Here is a 21,758-nt window from a genome sequence, read left to right on the forward strand (position 1 = left end):
ATAATGATTGAAATTACCTGTTGACTATCCCCAAACAAGATGTTATAGTCAGTTTTTTCTTTGAGTAGTGAGTCCAGTATTTCAACTGTTCCGGCGTCAACTTTAATGATACACAAGACCCAGTGAAATCTGCATGCACACACGTTTGCATGTCTTAATTAAGCGGGCATATGTAAGCAAAAACATGTAGCTAGCTAGTAGGCAAAAACAGAGAATTTGTAGTACAAGACAGTGTGACTCACTGGAAGTTGTAAGGAAGTAGTATATCTTGATTGTATTTGAGGCGCTTCAAGAACTCTAGCATGCTGTCCTCTACGGCCTTTTGATGACGTTCATCTATTTTCCATGTGTATTCATTAACGGTGTTTGGGTCAATGAACCCAATGCCATAGCGTCCACCTTTTCTCATTTCATACATCTTCATCCTGCATATAATACCACAGAAAAGAATATAGTGAGGATAATTACAGGTAATGATTGATTAAAAGGATCACTACAGCTAGCTTGAGACTTAAATTACAGAAAGAAATCACTTACAGACAATAGCAACTGACGATAGATTTGTCGAGTGTGTCTTGATTGTATAACTGAAACAATTCAGAATACTCAACGGACACAGCTTTCTCATGGTAGTAATGCCCCTCCTTGACATTCACCATGAGGGACAATCGATCGGAAATCTTGGTAATGTTCATGTACCATTGATGCAATTCATACATTCTCGTTGGGAGGTTCTTGACCTTGTCTGGCTCGACCAAAGGTTGGCCCCGAACATATTTCCATTTTATTTCATCCTCTCTAAGCACAGGCATGGGCTCGATCTCGAGGAGTTGTCCAACAGTGATTTTGAGAACTTCAGCCTGCATTATATGGTCCTCCGTTATTACCACATTACCCACCTCAGGAATGTAAACTGTTTGCCCACAATAATATTGGGTACGCGTACTGTCACCTGTTGTTGGCACAACAAGCGAGGGGATCGATTGCGCCGCCTGTTATCCCAGCTGGGGAATGGTTTTACCGCATTTTTTGACAGCTGCTTCTTGTTTGCTCGATCCCGAGCTCGCCTCCTTACGTAGACGTGCTCGATTTAACTTCCTGATGTGGCGCTCATAGTCTGTGTCAACAGGCTTGGGAGCTGGTGGTTGAGCCATACGAATGAAGTGGTCAATCGTTTCCTCAGGCACTTTCTCCCTTGGCGGCGTTGGCGGTTTCGGTGCAAAATGGGCTTCCACCTCGGACTTCGATATGGCTGCGATTTCCTCCTCGGACCTGTCATAAGCCCTCTGCGAAAGAGGCGTGAGGCTTGGACCGTATCTATATCGCTTGCCTCCGCCTGTACTTCTTGTACTACCTCGACTCGTACCGCTACGCACCATAGCTGCGGGGTGTCTCTTCTGCGATTGCTGAGGCGGCGGAGACGGCTGACGGGGCTGAGTTGGACGAGGAGGAGTGGCCGCCTGAAGTTGTGCCGGACTTGGAGGAGGAGTGGCCTGAGGTTGTGCCGGACTTGGAGGAGGAGTGGACGTCTGACGCTGTGGCGGACTTGGAGGAGGAGGAGTGGCCTGACACTTTGCCGGACTTGGAGGAGGAGTGGCCTGACACTTTGCCGGACTTGGTGGACTTGTAGGAGCGGGAGACTGCTGACTCGGTGGCGGACTTCGACGAGGAGTCGGCTGACGCGGTGTCGGTGGCCTTCAAAAGATGATGCAATCCTTTGTTCCATAGGATGATATGATGGTTGGCGTCTCCGAGAAAGCGCTCGTCGTCACCTCCAGGAATGTCAAGCTCTAGCTCCGAATATGGGTCCACCACCTCATCAACCAAGACACGAGCATAGCCCGCTGGAATCAGGTTGCAATGGAAGGTTGCCTCGGGGGGATTTGTAAAAGCAACAGCGTCCGCCACCTTCATGGATATGTTCTTCATTTTGACGTGTAGCTCGCAGCTAGTGTTCTCCGTGATGTCATCCACGGGGTATCTACCCAGCATTGCGTCGTCCGGGGCGGAACCGCTGCTTCTCGGCATGGATGGGGCGGTGCTATCCAATGCTGGATCATTCGCTAGCTGCTGCAGCTGCTGAGACCCCCCTTTGCTGGGTAAGTGAGTCGATCTGCTCCTGCTGCCGCTAGAATTTGACTACCAATTCCGCTTGACTTTCTTCTAGGCCTTGAAGGTGTTCATAGTCCCGCTTCCTCTGCTCCTCCTCCATCTTCCTCTTCTTCTCCTCCGCAATCTTCTTTCTCGCACGGGTTCTGTAGTCGTTGTTCCAGTCTGAAAACCCCTCATACCACGGAATATCGCCCTTGCCTCGTGTTCTTCCCGGGTGTTCAGGATTTCCCAGGGCACGCGTAAGCTCGTCATTCTCTCTGTTGGGCTGGAACACCCCCGATCGTGCCTCTTCTATTGCAACAAGTATCGCATCGTCGGCTTCCTTTCAGACTTGCCCTCGTTGAAACATTGCCTGTCTTCGGGTCCAACTCCCCCCCATGCGCATAGAACCAAGTCCTGACCCTGGGGGGCCAGCTCTTAGTAACCGGAGTGGCACCTGCATCCTCCATCTCTTTCTCAGACTTATCCCACTTAGGCATTGCCACCGCATAGCCACCTGGCCCCAACTTATGGAACTTATCCTTTTTCGGCATTCTTCTTGTTTATTCTCGACCGTTCCTTAGCTAATTCCGAATCCTTGAATTTCACGAAATCGTCCCAATGAGCACGTTGGTTCTCTAGTGTTCCCTCGAATACTGGAGTCTTCCTTCCTCCCTTGACGTACTTGTCCCATTCACGATTCTTGTGGTTCTTGAATGCAACCGCCATCTTCCTAAGAGCAGCGTCCTTGACTTTCTGCACATCTGCTTCTGTGAAATGATCTGGTAGGGTGAAATGTTCCATGAGAGTATCCCAAAGCAGATCTTTTTGATTCTTGTCGACAAAAGTAACATCTGGACATGGAGCAGCGTTCTCTTTGCCTTTTTGTCTTTTGTCTTTTGCTGGCTCTCTCCATTCTTGAAGGGAGATCGGGAGTTGGTCCTTCACAAGAACTTCGCACTAACGAACGAACTTGTCCGCAATCTTCTTAGGCGCTAATGGTTCGCCATTAGGTCTGACTGCCTCGATATTGTACTTTACGCCCTCCTTCAACTTTTTGTTCGGGCCTCGTTTCGTCCTTTTGCCTGAAGATTTGCTCGATCCGGATGGCTGAAAGAACAAAGATCGATTCGTTAATATATCTTCAAGTCATTTAAAACATGTGATGATCACCAGATACCTGCTTATATAAATATATATACCTCGCCGGTCTTTGTTGTTTCAGGATCAACATGTTCTTCGTCATCGTCATAATCGTAGTTCATGACTTCATCAATTCGGTCGTCGCGATCGAATATCATATCACCCTCTCCGGTGTTGTTTAGAAACTCGGAGCCGTCATAATCTTCTTCATTCTGATCATCATCTGGCCCGCGTATCATATCGAACATGGTCTATTCTCCCTCTCTGTCGGTATTGTCTGCCATAGCTTTTATTTAACTAATTCAAAAGAAATACAAAACAATTTAGTATTCAAATTACATCGTCTCGAATAATAGATATAATCTCGAATACTTCGTCTAGAATAATAGATATAATCTCGAATACATCGTCTCGAATAATATATAATATTGAATAGTACATCACTGGCTAGCTAATTAAAGATCGAATACTACAGAAGAATCTAGGACACTTGTGGTTCCTGCGGCGCGGGCGGTGGACACCCAAAGAGAAGGAACCCTCACAGGATCATAGCTGAAGTGAGATCCCCGATGATACTGCCAGGTATTGGAGAACGTGCCGCCCTCTAACGCAACCATGTAGCGATGGACGTGCTCGTCCTCCTCCCTGACACGGCGACGTACCACCTCCGGCGGGGCCGGGTCCCTCCGCACCGAAACTGGCCCACGCGAACGCCACCAAATGAGATCAGGGTCGACGACGGGACCCGGGGCCGGGTTCCTCATCAAGCGGCGCGCCCCTCCAGGCAGCACCTCCCAGTGCCAGCCCGGCGGAGCCCAGTCCCGGACATGGGTCGGCTGGACGTCGTCGCGGACGGGTCAACGGCGAGGATGCGGGTCGGGCATCGTCGAGAACAAATACTAGCTATATGCCCGCAAAAAGTAATATTTTTTTAATGATTGGATTTTGATAACTAAAATTTCTAACATTTCTACTATTTCAAAAATATATATACTATTTCATACTAATTAAGCATCTAACACTAAAAACAGAAAACACAACTTCTATACATCCATTAAAAAACTGAAAAGCAACATTATATAAAAAAAATCCATACTAATTAAACACTAATTATATACTAATAATAATAATCTAAATTATATACTAATTAAACATAAAAAAAATTCATACTAATTAAACACTAATTTCCATATAAAAAATTTTGATAACTAAAACAATAATAATCTAAATAATCTAAACTAATTAAACATATAAAATACGTATATACTAATATATACATGCATTAATTCATACATATGTGTGTGTGTGTGTGTTCCATATAAAAAAATTTGATAATTAAAACAACAATAATCTAAATAATCTAAATTATATACTAATTCATGCTTGTGTGTGTGTGTGTGTTTTGATAACTAAAACAATAATAATCTAAATAATCTAAATTATATACTAATTCATGCGCTTGTGTGTGTGTGTGTGCTCGGGGCCGGGAGGGGCGGCGCCCATGGTGGCCGCCGGGGGCGAGGGAGAGAGGTTAGAGGGGGGGAGCTCACAGCGGGGCGACGGCGACGGCGAGGCGACGGCGGAGACGGGGACGGGGGCGGCGACGGGGACGGGGGGCGGCGACGGAGACGAGGGCGGCGACGGGGACGGGGGCGGGCCCAGGGTGGCGACGGAGACGACGGCGGCGACGACGAGGGGCGGGGACGGCTGGGGTCGGCGACGAGGGGCGGGGGCGGCGACGTCGACGGGGACGGTGTCGATCGGGGCAGGGCGGCGCGGCGGAGAGGGAGAGGAAACAGAGGGAAACTGAAATTTTTTAAGTGTTGTATATATAGGATGGACCTTTAGTACAGGTTGGAGCCACCAACCGGTACTAAAGGTCTGTTTTGGCCAGGCCAAGCGGCGGGAAGCGACCCCCTTTAGTATCGGGTCGTGGCACAAACCGGTACTAAAGGGGGTGCGCTGGCGCAGGTGCGGTGCGGCAAGTTTAGTCCCACCTCGCTAGCCGAGGGGCGACCGCACTGGTTTATAAACCCCCGTGCGGTCGCTCTCTCGAGCTCCTCTCCTAAGCAGGCTTACTGGGCCTACGTGTTCTTTGCAGCCCTGTGAGCCCACTAGGCATTTGCGGGCCTGCATCCTGGCCCAACGACAGGTTGGGTTTCTAGTCGTATGCAGGCCGCTCTGGCCTAGTAGGCGGGCTTTATTTTATTTTATTTTTTGCTTTATTTATTTTTGTGTTGTTTTTTTTGTGTATTTAGAGTTTCTTTGTGAACATTTTTGTTTTAGGTACAAAAAATTACAAACTTTCTGTTAGGGCTTTTTTTATTATTTTTTTTTGCTTTATTTATTTTTGTGTTGTTTTTTTTGTGTATTTAGAGTTTTTTTGTGAACATTTTTGCTTTAGGTACAAAAAAATACAAACTTTCTGTTAGGGCTTTTTTTTGCTTTATTTATTTTTGAGTTGTTTTTTTGTGTATTTAGAGTTTCTTTGTGAACATTTTTGTTTTAGGTACAAAAAATTACAAACTTTCTGTTAGGGCTTTTTTATTATTATTTTTTTGCTTTATTTATTTTTGTGTTGTTGTTTTTGGTGTATTTAGAGTTTCTTTGTGAACATTTTTGTTTTAGGTACAAAAAATTTGAATAGTTTAAATTTTGAATTATTTGAAATTAGTGTGAATCACTAGTTTGTGAATAACTTCACTTTAAAAATCAGTAAAGGCATGAAAGAATTTGTTTGCACATAAAATTTCTTCGCGTTTCAAATGCCAAAACACATAACTACCCTAACTATAACAGAGATTCCCCTCTCGGTGCGAAACACAGAAGAAAGTGATGATAGTGAAGCCGATCACATCCCAGATCTTTGGGTGTGAAACTTTTTCTTCACGTGTGTCCTTTTGCGCCGTAACCATGGAAAATCTTCATCATTAAACAGGATGCTCGGGTCAATATTCACTGTGAATGGAGCAATTTCATCAAACTTTTCATAATCTTCTGACTTGGCTGTCTTGTCATCCACTCCCACGATGTTTCTCTTCCCAGAAAGAACTATGTGCCGCTTTGGCTCATCGTACGATGCATTCGCTTCCTTATCTTTTCTTTTTCTTGGCTTGGTAGACATGTCCTTCACATAGAAAACCTGTGCCACATCATTGGCTAGGACGAATGGTTCGTCTGCATACGCAAGATTGTTGAGATCCACTGTTGTCATTCCGTACTGCGGGTCTTCCGTTACCCCGCCTCGTGTCATATTGACCCATTTGCACCGAAACAAAGGGACCTTTAAACCACATCGATAGTCAAGTTCCCATATGTCCTGTATATAACCATAATATGTTTCCTTTCCCGTCTTGGTTTCTGCATCAAAGCGGAAACCACTGTTTTGGTTGGTGCTCTTCTTATCTTGGGCGATCGTGTAAAATGTATTACCATTTATCTCGTACCCTTTGAAAGTCATTATATTCGAAGATGGTAACTAGGACAGCAAGTACAGGTCATCTTCAATAGAGGTGTCATGCATGGTACGTGTCTACAACCAGCTAGCGAAACTCCTAGTTTGTTCACGTGTAATCCAGTCATCAGACCGCTCCGGGTGTTTGGAGCGTAGCAAATTCTTGTGTTCATCCATATACGGAGCCACCAAGGCGGAATTCTGTAGAACTGTGTAGTGTGCTTCAGTGAGAGAATGTCCGTCCATACATATTATTTGTTCCCCTCCTAGCGTGCCTTTTCCATCCAGTCTGCCCTTATGCCGCGATTCAGGAACACCAATCGGCTTAAGGTCAGGAATAAAGTCAATACAAAACTCAATGACCTCCTCATTTTGATTGCCCTTGGAGATGCTTCCTTCTGGCCTAGCACGGTTATGAACATATTTCTTTAAGACTCCCATGAACCTCTCAAAGGGGAACATATTGTGTAGAAATACAGGACCCAAAACGTTAATCTCTTCGCATAGGTGAACTAGGACGTGCGTCATGATGTTGAAGAAGGATGGTGGGAACACCAACTCGAAACTGACAAGACATTGCACCAAATCATTTTGTAACCTTGGTATGATTTCTGGATCGATTACCTTCTGAGAGATTGCATTGAGAAATGCATATAGCTTCACAATGGCTAATCGAACGTTTTCCGGTAGAAGCCCCCTCAATGCAACCGGAAGCAGTTGCGTCATAATCACGTGGCAGTCATGAGACTTTAGGTTCTGGAAACTTTTTCTCTGCCATGTTTATTATTCCCTTTATATTCGACGAGAAGCCAGACGGTACCTTAATACTGAGCAGGCATTCAAAGAAGATTTCCTTCTCTTCTTTGGTAAGAGCGTAGCTTGCATGACCCTGATGTATGCCGTCTTCTCCGTGCATACGTTGCTGGTCCTCCCGTGCCTCAGGTGTATCTTTTGTCTTCCCATACACGCCCAAGAAGCCAAGCAGGGTCACGCAAAGATTCTTCGTCACGTGCATCACGTCGATTGCGGAGCGGACCTCTAGGTCTTTCCAATATGGCAGGTCCCAAAATATAGATTTATTCTTCCACATGGGTGCGCGTCCGTCAGCGTCCTTTGGAACAGGTTGTCCGCCAGGACCCTTTCCAAATATCACCTTCAAATCCTTGACCATATCATGTACATCAGCACCAGTACGGTGGCGAGGCTTCGTCCGGTGATCCGCCTCACCTTTGAAATGCTTGCCTTTCTTTCTTACGGGATGCCTGCTCGGAAGAAATCGACGATGTCCCAGGTACACATTCTTCTTACAACTATTCAAATATATACTGTCGGTATCATCCAAACAGTGCGTGCATCCGTGGTATCCCTTGTTTGTCTGTCCTGAAAGGTTACTGAGAGCAGGCCAATCATTGATGGTCACTAACAGCAATGCCTTTAGGTCAAATTCTTCCTGTTTGTGCTCATCCCATGCACGTACACCTGTTCCATTCCAGAGTTGTAAGAGTTCTTCAACTAATGGCCTTAGGTACACATCAATGTCGTTGCCAGGTTGTTTAGGGCCTTGGATGAGCACTGGCATCATAATGAACTTCCGCTTCATGCACAACCATGGAGGAAGGTTATACAAACATAGAGTCACAGGCCAGGTGCTATGGTTGCTGCTCTGCTCCCCAAAAGGATTAATGCCATCTGCGCTTAGACCAAACCATACGCTCCTTGCGTCATCTGCAAACTCCTTCCCGTACTTTCTTTCGATTTTTCTCCACTGCGACCCGTCAGCGGGTACTCTCAACTTTCCGTCTTTCTTACGGTCTTCTCTGTGCCATCACATCGCCTTGGCATGCTCTTTGTTTTGGAACAAACGTTTCAACCGTGGTATTATAGGAGAATACCACATCACCTTGGCAGGAATCTTCTTCCTGGGGCGCTCGCCCTCGACATCACCATGCTCATCGCGGTTGATCTTATAGCGCAATGCACCACATACCGGGCAAGCGTTCAAATCCTCGTACTCACCGCGGTAGAGGATGCAATCATTAGGGCATGCATGTATCTTCTGCACCTCTAACCCTAGAGGGCAGACAGCCTTCTTTGCTTCGTACGTACTCTCGGGCAATTTGTTGTCCTTTGGAAGCATATCCTTTATCATTACCAGCAACTTTCCAAATCCCTTGTCAGATACACCATTCTCTGCCTTCCATTGTAGCAATTCCAGTGTGGTGCCCAGCTTTTTCTTGTCACCTATGCAATTCGGGTACAACAATTTTTTGTGATCCTCTAACATGCGCTGCAACTTCTTCTTCTCCAAATCACTTGCGCAGTTTCTCTTTGCATCGGCAATGGCCCGACCTAGATCATCATTGGGCTCATATGATGCCTCTTCTTCAGCTTCTTCCCGCATTGCCGGCTCAGCTTCTTCCCACATTACCGGCTCAGCTTCTTCCCTCATTGTTGTATCATTGTATTCAGGGAACCCATGGCCAGGATAGTTGTCGTCGTCCTCTTCTTCTTCATTGTCTTCCATCATAACCCCTCTTTCTCCGTGCTTGGTCCAAACATTATAGTGGGGCATGAAACCGGACTCAAACAGGTGGACGTGAATGATTCTTGACGTAGAGTAATTGCGATCATTCTTACAGCCAGCACATGGACAAGGCATAAAACCATCCGCCCGCTTGTTTGCCTTATTCGCAAGCAGAAAAGTATGCACGCTCTCAACGAACTGGGGAGAGCATCAGTCATCGTACATCCATTGCCGGCTCATCTTCATTACACAACACCGAATAGACCAAATTAATACAAGTTCATACATAAAGTTCATACAACACTTAAATGCAACAAACAAATAACTCTCTAGCTAAAGCATTTAAATGCAACAACAAATGCGATCAAGATCGCAACTGAGGTAACAATTGATCCAACAGCATAATGATACCAAGCCTCACTATCAATGGCATATTTTCTAATCTTTCTAATCTTCAAGCGCATTTTCTCCATCTTGATCTTGTGATCATCGACGACATCGGCAACATGCAACTCCAATTCCATCTTCTCCCCCTCAATTCATTTCAATTTTTCTTTCAAGTACTCGTTTTCTCTTTCAACTAAATTTAACCTCTCGACAATAGGGTCGGTTGGAATTTCCGGTTCACATACCTCCTAGATAAAAATATCTATGTCAACTTGATGGGCATAATTTGTCATAAACACGAAATGCAACAAATAGTTTTAAAAGAGAATATACCACATCCGAATCATAACAAGGACGAGGGCCGACGGGGACGGATATCAAAACCATGGCACTATGTATAACAAACAACGTACGGGTAAGATAATTATTATACGAGTAACTATGTATCCAAATCACACAAACATCAATTTTTTATATAAAATTTCATGAACAAGAGGCTCACCACAAGGTGGTGCCGGCGACGGGACGGTGCGGGCGATCGACGGTGGTTACGACGGAGATTTAGAAGGCACTAAGTAAACCACACCTACATATGCAAACTAAGTGTTATTTTAACCTCAAATTGTATATAAATCAAATACTAGCACATATATATATTTCCTCTCAAATTACTAAACTCACAAATTAATAACTATATAAAGCATTGCAAGAGCTAATCTAGCAATGAGAGATGAAAGGACAAAGTTGCTAACCTTTGTGATCATTTGAATGGATGGGGGCCTTCAAATCTTGACAAATTTTGGGCAAAATGTGTGATGAGCTCGAGAGGAAGAGGGGAAGAACAGAGAGGAGAGGGGAAAGGGGAAGAACAGAGCGAGCTCGGGTGGACGAAGGGTTTATGTAGGACGACCTTTAGTACCGGTTCGTGCCAAGAACCGGTACTAAAGGTGCTGGAGGGGGCCCAGACTGACAACATCCTGCCACCACTCTCATTAGTACAGGTTCGTGGCACGAACCGGTGCTAAAGGTTAGCCACGAACCGGTACTAATAAGAGCGGCCCGGCTAGCCGTTGGAACCGGCACTAATGTATACATTTGTGCCGGCTCAAATACAAACCGGCACTAATGTGCTTCACGTTTGACCCTTTTTCTACTAGTGGACGTACGACTACATCAACCACGTTTTCATAACGCTTCCGCTTACGGTCTACGAGGGTACGTGGACAACACTCTCCCCTCTCGTTGCTATGCCATCACCATGATCTTGCGTGTGCGTAGGTAAATTTTTGAAATTACTACGTTCCCCAACAGAGAGAAGAGAGCAAACGGATCCGGCGGCTGGGGGAGGAGGGGTGGATTTGGTGTAATTGAGGGTGGGTCAGGCTGTCAGGTCCGACGTGGCGGGCGTGCCCGGGCGCGCTCAAACGCCCTCATATCTGGCCCATATTTGGGCTGGATATAAGGGGTGCCGGTCAGCCCGGGCGTTTGAAGGCCGTTTGAGAGGGGTCAGAAAATCGTAACCGACAGTGGCCTGGTGGCCCCGCCCAAGCGACGGGGCGTAGATGCTCTAATCCATTGATGGTTTAACTTTTTTTTGAGCCGTAAACCAACACTTTATTCAAGACGGGGTTCGGTTTACAGGAATTATAAACGGGTCATGGGGAAAGCCCAGCCACACATGGCGACCCATTGCTAACGATGAAGAAAACTTGGCCAAACTATGGGCTTCAAAATTCAAAACACGACTTTTAAAAGTAAAAACACAGCTATCAAAATCCCTAGCTGAAGCTTCAATCTCCTTGATGATCACGCTATATAGGCCAGCCGACCCCTTATGAATCTCTTCCACCACTGTTTTGCAGTCGCATGCAATAACGATTCTTCTTAGAGAGAGATCTTGCGCCAGTGCCATAGCTTCTGTGCATGCAAGCGCTTCTAGAGTCGCCGGGTCATGAATGTCACTAAATACCATCGCGGAAGAGCCCAGGTATGTGCCATCCTGATCCCGGCATAAAGCTGCCGATGAACCTCCATTCCCTACCCTCGCCAGACCCCCATCCACGTGTATTTTTGCCATGCCCGGGCCTGGTGCTCTCCATTCATATCTAGCTTCTGTTCTCCTTGGCACTACGTTCTATTGGCCAGGTTGTTGCATGTTTACTTCATTGATTACTTCAAGTTCCGCAATAAAATTGTTAATGAAGGAGTTAGTGGCATGAGGGCTCTGAAGAATTCCTTCATGTATTGCTTTGCGGCGTGCCGACCAAATCACCAACAAAGTCACCACGATTCTGATCAAGAGTGCATGCGGCATAAGTTTGATCAGTGAAAAGATCCATCTCTTGGCGTCCCCCTCTGATGTAGCATGTAGTATAGATGAAATATCATCTTCTGTGAGAGCCCACACGCATCGGGCCATAGTACACTCCAGAAGGGAATGGCGCCATGAATCATGCGCTCCACATATCTGGCATCGATCCACGGTCGCCATCTTCCTGTGTAGCCTCACATCTTCTGTTGGAATTGAGTGCTTTGCTAGTCTCCAAAGGAAATTCCTAATTTTCCCTGGTACTTTCACTGACCACAATGATTTCCAAGATCTCGCTTTTGCTTCATAGTTTGAGTTTCCTGCCCTACCTTCCAGCCAATCTTCTCTTCTTCTCTTAGTATCAGCTAGCATGCAATAAGCAGACCGTACCGAAAAAACGCCACTCTTCTCATGATTCCAGGCCCAAAAATCTGCCATTCTCCTTGTGCTCAGGGGGATCCCTACGATTATGTTTGAATCAGCAGCAATAAAAATCTGTTCTACGAGTTCCTTTCTCCAAGAAGCATTAGTTTCATCTATCAGATCACTTACAAGCTGCGGTGGGTTAGCAGAAAGGCAAGCTATCGGCCTCATAGTCCCGTTTCTAGGGATCCAATTATCTTGCCATATCCGCGTAGTGATTCCATCGCCAACTCTCCTTATTAGACCCTGGAGTAACACGTCTCGGCCTTCCAAAACTGCCCTCCACACCTGCGAGGGATGACCCCCAAGCTCAGCCGAGAGTATGTTAGAGTCAGGGAAGTATATGGCTTTTAACATACGAGCACATAGCGAATCAGGTTGCTGCAACATGCGCCATGTCTGGCGAGCTAGGAGAGCAAGGTTAAAAAGCTCAAAATCCCGAAATGCAAGACCTCCCATGAACTTTGGTTGTGTCATAGTATGCCATGATACCCAGTTGGGTTTTCTCTTCCCCTCCTTACTCCCCCACCAAAATTGACAGATTAATTTGTTCAGGTGCTCACATAAGCCTCTAGGAAGTTTAAAACGGGACATGGAATAGACCGGTACTGCCTGTGCAATTGACTTCACTAGAACCTCCTTTCCCGCTGAAGAAATAGTTTTCTCAATCCAACCTTTCACTTTACTCCACAATCTGTCCTTTAAATATTTGAAAGCCCCATACTTAGATGCTCCTACATCAGTGGGCATCCCAAGATATTTATCCTTTAAAATTTCATTTGGCACGTTCAGAATTGTCTTAACCACTTCCTTCACACTAACTAGGCAGCCCTTGCTAAAGAATACAGTAGATTTCATTGGATTAATCCTCTGACCTGATGATTGACAATAAGTTTCCAACAGGTTTGATACCTCCGTCGCCCCTCCACCATTTGCTTTGAAAAACAGCAGGCTATCATCTGCAAACAAAAGGTGATTAACTGGTGGTGCCGAAGGGGCCACCTGTATCCCACCCATCTGAGATGACTGATTCACATTCTTCAAGAGGCACGAAAGGCCCTCTGCTGCTAACAAAAACAGGTAAGGGGAGATTGGATCTCCCTGCCGAATACCTCTGCTCGGTTTGAATTCTTCCAACTTCTTGCCATTTAGCAAAACCGAAAAGGATACTGAGCTTCTAAGATGCATGACAATGTTTACCCATCTCTCCGAGAAGCCCAGCTTTAACATGATCGCTCGCAACTACTCCCATTCAACTCTATCGTAAGCCTTCATCATGTCCAACTTGAGTGCACAATGTCGGTGTTTGACAGCTCGATTGCGCTTCATAAAATGCAAGCACTCATAGGCAGCAATAATGTTGTCAGTAATCATACGCCCCGGTACAAAAGCTGACTGTTCTGCAGAAATAATCTCTGGAAGCACCTCTTTTAAGCGATTAGCAATGACCTTTGATGCTATCTTATATAGGACATTACACAAACTAATTGGCCGGAACTGTGAGAGAAGAGTCGGATCTTTTTCCTTTGGAATAAGCACCAAAAGGGTTTGATTGATACCTTCCGCACTCTCCTGTCCCTCCACAATCTTCAGAACAGCAGCCGTCACCTCCGCTCCGCAAATGGCCCAATGTTTCTGAAAAAAATGGGCCGGAAAACCATCCAGGCCCGGAGCTTTTGTCGGGTACATCTGAAACAACGCCTTCTTCACTTCTTTTTCAGTATATACAGCATCAAGTTGAGCTCTCATATCAGCCGTTACTTTTGCTGGGACAGTGTCCAGTACTTCATGCATATTAATTTTGCTGGACCAAATCCCACGGCCCAAGCAGCCCAACCAGTTGTCCTATCATTCCTTTTTTTTAGAATGCCTATCCTTTCCCTGTTGATATCTTCTGCCCGTGATCGATTGCAATTCCCAGATCAGATCCAAACCCTGAGCGAGCCGCCAGCGTGCTCTGTATATCGATCGTGATGAGCGAGCATGACGACGAGACCACACGCCGCCAGCGTCGCCGCACCATGCCGGCGGTGGGGCCTGCCTTCCCGCTCCACGGCGACGACGTCCTCGGGGAGATCTTCCTCCGCCTCGGCCCTCTCAAACCCTCGCTCCTGCGCGCGTCTCACGTGTGCAAGCAGTGGCGAAGCGTCGTCTCCGACCCCGGTTTCCTCCGCCGGTTCCGCGCACGCCACCGGAAACCTTCGCTCCTCGGCGTCTTCACGCAGCAGCACGGAAAAGCCCTCTTCCGCTCGGTTCTCGACCCTCCTGTTATTCCTTCAGAGCGCTTCTCCTTGCGAGGCTACGGCTCGTGGGATCTGCTTGGGTGCCGCCATGGACGCGTCCTCGTCATGAACCACACTGAGGGCAAGGCCATTGTGTACGACCCCGTTACTGGCGACCAGCACCGGATAGCAGTTCCTCGGGAGTTCCGTCAGCAGCACTGCTAGGCGGACGACTAATTTAAACGACCAGTGCACGACGATGAATCCCAGCCACCGAAACTCGTCCACAGCCCACACTCTGTTCGCTGGATTTATTGTCGTTCATGGATCGGCCACATGATGTCGTGTGTGGAGCAATTCCGTTCCGTCAGAATGCAGTGGTTGCTAATATCAATGGCGCGGTGCTTTGCACGGGCACGGCCGACAACAAGGGCCACATACATGGTGCGTGCCGCTCAAGCCCCTTTAAAATCGTTTTGGTACGCGCCTATACGGCCTACTCGGCCAAGAGGAATCTTACTTATCGTATGGCCCACGCATGTGTTTACTCGTCAAAGACTCGAACCTGGGGCAAAAACGTCTCAGCGGTGCTACCATGTGACAGTTACATTTCTGGTCACCATAGCGTCTTTGCTGGTAATGCACTTTACTGGTATCTTCCTGGCAATATACTAAAGTTTGATATGGGCATGGAGAGCCTACATGTGATTAAGAAACTTCCTGTTGCAAACGATTGCTACGATACAAGCCATATTATCCGCTCAAAAGATGGCGGTGTTGGCATTGCTTTATTGTCATACCCTACCTTTCAAGTGTGGGACATGAAGAATTTCAAGAAAAAAAATAGATGTCATGGTGGAACTAGATGGCTGCCGCAGAAGTCTATTAGTCTCGAGCTAGGATATGGGAGTGGTATTATAAGGACGAAACAAGCTATATTGGGGTTTGACGAGGACGAGAATGCAATCTTCTTTCGAGTGGGCAGCAATATCTTCATCGTCCATCTTGTATCAATGAAGTCCAAGAAACTTTGGAGAAGCTATACTACATGCAAATATCATCCTTACACGTGTTACTATACCGCAGGTAATTGCTCATCTTTAAATTGTTGGAGTTATTAAGATCTGAATATTTTTTCCTAGATCGTTGCTGCGGGATACCTATTTTGTTCTTTGAAGTGTTCACCAGAAGCTTAAATTTAGTTATCCATTTACCTTTATACCTGGGCGTAGGAATATCATACCCACATCATTTTAAAAGTCTTACATTATTAGCTGTTAGAATACGAAACTATATTTAGTATTGTTTAAGCCATCAACATGCATTATCAATACATTCTATATTAACCATTTATGAAAATCCCTTTACCTATTTAAGGTAGAGAAGTCACAGGTAATTTTCATGGAAAATCTTATACCATAATATTTTAGAATTCCGGGATGTAAAGGGAACATAATTACTTCATTTTACATGCATCATTTATCATAGCAAGAGTTTTCATTAGACATTATTATAGCATAAAAGCATCATTAGATGTGAAAAACTTACTCGAACTTGCCTCTAGCTTCATGATGTTTTACGATAAGGTAACAGTATTCTTCTTCATGTAGACATCACCGAGCTGAAATTTGTGGAGAGTAAGAGTAACAGTAAGATTGCAGACCTCTGAGCGTTTAGTTGAATTACAGACAGAATTAGCATTCAAGTAGTTGACTTTCCCATTCCTACTTATGCTCTCTATCAATTGTTCACTGCTTAAAAAAAATTGATCACTGCTTGCAGCCCTCGAAACTTCTGCTGATAATGCAAGTGCGACACACGGTGGAGACCAAAAAAATACTGCTCAAGGAGGAAGCGTGCAGATTTAGGCAACGTTCAGCTCCTCTCCGCTCCCTCCACTCCGCTCCGAAGCGGACCAGGATCTAGCTCATTTTCACGGAGAGGCTAAAATTAAGCTCCACAACTCCGCGGAGTTAGAGCGGAGAGGAGGGATTCCGAACAAGGCCTTAATAAAGCGGGTGGCACTGCCTGTGTGTATATACATTGAACTTGAGTATTTCATTAAGACAAACAGATAAGCCATCTATTTATAAAAGAAAGGTTGATTACTCTAAAGGCTGATTCAATCATTAATGCCAGAATGACTATGAAACAGCAACCTTTTCGATGGTTATCAAGTTCTGGTTTTCCCAACTGTAGTGACTGAACATATTGGACATCGTACCAGAAAAAATGGGTAAAGTTATTGTTGCACGAAAGGGGGAAAAGCGCAGCGAGACCAAGTGAAGTAATAGAGTAGCTAGGTCAATGTCAAAGCGCGGCGATAGCGAGCTCGGGCACGCGCGCTCCCGCTAGGTGGACCAATAGAGCGATACCGCGTGGGTGGGCCTCTGGAGCGGACCGTACACACTAATGTAGGGTACTGTCGATACATACGGCCAGCTCGCGTACGGCGTGCGGTAACGGACGGAGGTTGAAACCGTACCATCGGTACATTTGATGGATCGCGGTACATCACTTACCCAACCATCACCCACCCCTGCCACGTGGGCAACATGTGAGGCGTTCAGCACGCAGGTGTTTTAAAAATCAAGAAACAGCGACTACTACCGTCATTGACTATTCATGATTAGCTCGAAACCAAAATTTCATTAGCACTAGGCATCCACTGAACCAAACATACATCCAAAAGCTCCACGAGTCTCAGAGTTCTTCTCCCACGTCGATGCTAACACTAATTAACCCCTGACATAGATCATCTACTACATGCTTCTTAGATTCATCCAATTAATCAAACGCACGCATCACGGTGGAAGACACTACCAGTACAAGGATGGCGAGGCAGATGGCCATATTCCCAACAGACACCACCAGATTGATAGATGCAGCATCGAGAGTGAAGGATGCCTGACGCCGACCAACATCCCCCGCGCGGAGCTGAGATCCAACAACGCCACTAGCCGCGGACAGCATCTGCGATCCATCCGGTGCCCCGTTCTGCTGCCCCACCGTGCCGTCCGCCGGCTGCATCTGACCACCTTGATTTGCTGCAGCTACCTCGTTCTCTCCTGGATTGATTTGCGCCAACGGAGGTGCCGCCGGTCCAAGCTCAGCCACCTCTACCCGGCTGCCATAGATGGACAAATCTAATGAGACATGAACACCGGAAAGGATCCAGAACTCATAAAAGCAAGATCCACTTACATTGTGATTGCGGCACTTGTAAAACCTCTCATCCTAGAACTGACCGCGCCTAGCAACGAACGTCACCACCCGCCTTCCACAATCCGGGCAAGGAACTAAAGGCAGTGCGACCGGATCTGCAGCTTGGTTGGCGTTCGCCATGAGCTCTGTCTATGGTTCTTCCTCTCGATTTTGGGGGAACAAATGAGCAGATGGGGACGGGGCTGGTGGGTCGGTCGCGTAATAAATGGCCTCGCTGGCCCGCACTGCAGCCCGTTAGAGCCCAACTACCGTCTACGTCACCTCCGTTATGCACGTAGACCTCCCCGTATTCCGTACGTGTACAAGCGAAAACAATATAATAAAACGTACGACCCGTATCCCCATAACCGGTTCATGGCTGGCGATTCCAGGAGCGCGCGCTCGTCCACTCCTTGCAATTTTCGGGTCAATGTTCTTCTATAGTTGTGTCAGACCATGAGGTTAGTGAACATACATATAATGAGAGAATAAATGGCAAGGCTAACAATTCGCAGACACAGTTTAGGGCATTTTATACAAGTCTTTTCCTAAGTAACTAAAGGATGAAATGTCACTAGTACAGGACTCTCTCATTAGCAGGGATCCGATATGCCTTCAAGCGTCGTCCAGGTGAACCATTACCTTTATTACGGATGTCTAATGATGATAATTTAGCCGGGTTGACTACAGTTCTATGCACAGATTTTGTTTGTCTGTTTTCATTAGCCGGCATAATTATTTTCTGAACGCCATGACAACAACACCTAATCTCTTGAACAACAGCAACAATGACGCAAAGGAACAAATCCTAAAAGCACACACACCTTCTTGTGCTTGAAAGTTTTGTCCATGGGCAGTCCAATGGCAAAAAACAAATCAAACTTTAATCTGGAAGCAAAGCACCGTGTATGGGTGATGTTTTGCTGATCATGGGAGCTTGCTGGATCGGTTTAACACCTGAACGTAACTCCTGCTGGGGTGGCTCCGGAAGTGCCCTAGGCAACCTTTCCAGCTTCATTATTTGCTTTGTGCTTGTAAACTTTCTGGTTTCACCTTATTTATGGTGCTTGCTGCTGTCCCAGCGGTGCTTGCACCCGTTGGTCGTGTTCTACAGGGTGCAAATACGAAAGAGCAGAGTGCGTGTCAAGATCGAAATTGCATAGGAGCACTCGGCGACGACGCTCACTGCAATCCCTCCCATCCACTTGCATCGGCAGTGTGAGCATTTTGCATTTTCTTGCAAAAAATAAATTAAACAAATATCTGCATTTGCCATGTGACTAAGAAGATACAAGTACAACATTGCCAGGATTTAGAGGATCAAAAAGGCCTAAATAAGTGATGAGAATTTTTTTTTTAAAATCAACAATTGCCATATATGGGAAGAAAATAGATATCTACAATTTGCCGTTGACTTTTTTTAGCAGAACAATTTTCCGTGGGTTTGGGGCATCGGCTGGTGGTGGCTTGGCCTATGGCTCGCGCTCGGGGTGCACCAGATTTGGGCCCGGGGCGGGTCAAGGCTGTCGCTCTAGGTAGGAGTGAATGGCGTGGTCTAGGCGGTGAGGTTCCTCTCCTCGCGTGCGCAGTGGTCGATGGTGGAGGTTGCGGCAGCCCACCCTATGCACAAGCTGAAGCTGATGGCCACCGGCACAGGCGAAGTTCAAATGCAACGTCTGCAAGGAGGTAGGTGCCGGCCGGGAGCTTCGTGAGGGGGCGTCTCAACGATGCAACAGCTGCCGGGAAAGAAGCGGACCTGGTTCTACCTACATGACCGTGTGCCTGCACGTCGCCTGTATCAAAAAGTTTGCTCGTCGGGATTGTGGCGCCGGCGCCGGCTCGAGTACTGATGTACCGCACAAAGATGGACGAGAGTGAATTAGAGCGCATCATTCTCAGGCTAGTTATTTTTTTCTTGCAGGTAATTCTCGGGCTAGTTTTTTTTTTTGCGGGATAAACTTTCGATTTATTCATCTTCAATCATGGTAGTATAACGAACACTAAAAGTAATAAAAATTAAATCCAGATCCGTAGACCACCTAGCGATGACTACAAGCACTGAAGCGAGCCGAAGGCGCGCCGCTGTCATCGCCCCTCCCTCGACGGAGCCGGACAAACCTTGTTGTAGTTGACAGTGGGGAAGTCGTGGTGCTAAAGCCCCGTAGAACCAACGCATCAGAACAGCAACCGCCGCCGATGAAGAGTGTAGATAAGAAGGATCTAACCTGAAGACACACAAACAAAGACGAACGACGAACAGATTCGAGCAAATCCACCAGAGACAGATCCATCGGAGACACCTTCACATGCCCACCGACGATGCTAGAAGCATCACCGGAACGGGGACTAGGCGGGGAGACCTTTATTCCATCTTCAGGGAGTCGCTACCGTCTCGCCTTCCTGAGTAGGACACAAACCCTAACAATCCTCAAAAAAATCTAAAAACTGAGCTCTCCCACCGGCAAGGGCTGGGATCCACTCCGTTCCCATGGCCCCCAAGGCCACGGTAGACGGGGCGGACCGACACTGGCGCCGACGGGAGGCAGAGAAACCCAAGTTTTTTTAGGCGGCGGCTGGCTGGGCGTCTCGCCCCGTGTTTTACTTTCTCGGGCTAGTTGTTGGTGGTAAATGCTGCAAAGCCTTTAATTTTCTCCAAAAGAAATTTTGGAGGTTAATTAAACAATTTCCTAATGAGGCTACTGCCTAAACCGCGTGTTTTCTTATGATTGTTCCACAGATCATAGATTTCCTTCTTCCATATCAAAAAAGACATTGTCAAGTACGTACAAATAAATATACGTCGAGAAGTGTATGCTAAGGTTCCAATGGATGCGTAATACTGATATATATATATATTGACTGGTCGCTGCTACGTGGAGATTCTTGGGCCTGCATAAGCAACAAAATTTGAAGAGCTACTGCTGGTGCTGAATAAGGTAACCTAGAAAAGAAATTTAAAAAGCGGGGATAGCTCAGTTGGGAGAGCGTCAGACTGAAGATCTGAAGGTCGCGTGTTCGATCCACGCTCACCGCAATCATTTTTTTTTTTGCCTCCCTTATCTTGTCATTATTTTTTGAGGCATTATCTAGAGGGTCAGTATTCTTTCCAGTAGTGACACGCCTCCTCTGCCATACTCTGCGTACTAATCTTGCTTATGTATTCCCTCCGTTTCAATTTACTCGTTATGGTTTTAGTACAAATTTGAACTAAAACCACTACGAGTAAATCGAAACGGAGAGAGTATTTGTTAATGTGTCTATGCAGTGCCTCACTATTCCTTCCGTTTTTAAATATTTGTTTTTTTAGAGATTTCAAATGGACTACCCCATATGGATGTATATAGACATTTTAGAGTGTAGATTCACTCATTTTGCTCTGTATGTAGACATTTTGCTCTGTATTCTTTCCAGTAGTGACACGCCTCCTCTGCCATACTCTGCGTACTAATCTTGCTTATGTATTCCCTCCGTTCCAATTTACTCGTTATGGTTTTAGTACAAATTTGAACTAAAACCACTACGAGTAAATCGAAACGGAGGGAGTATTTGTTAATGTGTCTATGCAGTGCAATGATCACTATTCCTTCCATTTTTAAATATTTGTTTTTTTAGAGATTTCAAATGGACTACCCCATATGGATGTATATAGACATTTTAGAGTGTAGATTCACTCATTTTGCTCTGTATGTAGTCATTTGTTGAAATCTCTAGAAAGACAAATGTTTAGAAACGGAGAGAGTAGTTGTTAAAAAAATATCAACCACCTTAAGGGGCATATTACATTCTTTAGATTAAACATTCTTTTGCTTGTTGTATACTGGTGCTATGTATCTATAGCTAACTCCTCTCAAGCACAATCAATTATTCATTAAGACAATCGTCTCAGGATGATACTCTAATTTTGCCTCAAAATGTAGCTCAGCGCATGAACAACAGTACAAGACATGGTTTTGTTTCAGCCTGATTATTCTAACTAATCATTTCAGTTCAGATGCAACAGAA

General features: G+C 46.0%; 2 protein-coding genes and 1 non-coding gene across 4 annotated transcripts; 2 read left to right on the forward strand and 1 right to left on the reverse strand.

Moving 5' to 3' along the window:
- The first annotated feature begins 14,269 nt into the window (after positions 1–14,269).
- On the forward strand, positions 14,270–16,665 carry LOC123162738 (uncharacterized). Of its 2 annotated transcripts, none has more exons than XM_044580502.1 (2): positions 14,270–15,638; positions 16,335–16,665. In XM_044580502.1, the coding sequence occupies exons 1-2, from the start codon at positions 14,876–14,878 to the stop codon at positions 16,418–16,420; spliced, it is 849 nt and encodes a 282-aa protein (XP_044436437.1). In that variant the 5' UTR covers positions 14,270–14,875; the 3' UTR covers positions 16,421–16,665. Both variants share the same exon structure in this region, with proteins under 2 accessions (XP_044436437.1, XP_044436438.1).
- Positions 16,666–17,191: 526 nt separating this feature from the next.
- On the reverse strand, positions 17,192–17,957 carry LOC123162005 (uncharacterized). Its single transcript, XM_044579811.1, has 2 exons — positions 17,757–17,957; positions 17,192–17,679 (listed from the first exon to the last, which is right to left on the reverse strand). Exons 1-2 carry the CDS (start codon positions 17,786–17,788, stop codon positions 17,340–17,342), a joined length of 372 nt encoding a protein of 123 aa, XP_044435746.1. The 5' UTR covers positions 17,789–17,957; the 3' UTR covers positions 17,192–17,339.
- A 2,760-nt stretch (positions 17,958–20,717) lies between these two features.
- On the forward strand, positions 20,718–20,790 carry TRNAF-GAA (transfer RNA phenylalanine (anticodon GAA)). The gene has a single exon. It is a non-coding gene; the product is annotated as a tRNA-Phe (tRNA).
- The last annotated feature ends 968 nt before the right edge of the window (positions 20,791–21,758 follow it).

This window comes from Triticum aestivum, chromosome 7B (assembly GCF_018294505.1).
Source record: "Triticum aestivum cultivar Chinese Spring chromosome 7B, IWGSC CS RefSeq v2.1, whole genome shotgun sequence".
Taxonomy (NCBI): Eukaryota; Viridiplantae; Streptophyta; class Magnoliopsida; order Poales; family Poaceae; genus Triticum; species Triticum aestivum.

Excerpts from the sequence above, each read along its gene's own strand:
- LOC123162738 (XM_044580502.1), top strand. The coding sequence starts at position 14,876 with ATGGATCGGCCACATGATGTCGTGTGTGGAGCAATTCCGTTCCGTCAG. Across the intron at positions 15,639-16,334 it reads CACGTGTTACTATACCGCAG|CCCTCGAAACTTCTGCTGAT; the intron begins GTAATTGCTCAT and ends CACTGCTTGCAG.
- LOC123162005 (XM_044579811.1), bottom strand. The coding sequence starts at position 17,788 with ATGAGAGGTTTTACAAGTGCCGCAATCACAAT. Across the intron at positions 17,680-17,756 it reads ACAAGTGCCGCAATCACAAT|CCGGGTAGAGGTGGCTGAGC; the intron begins GTAAGTGGATCT and ends CATCTATGGCAG.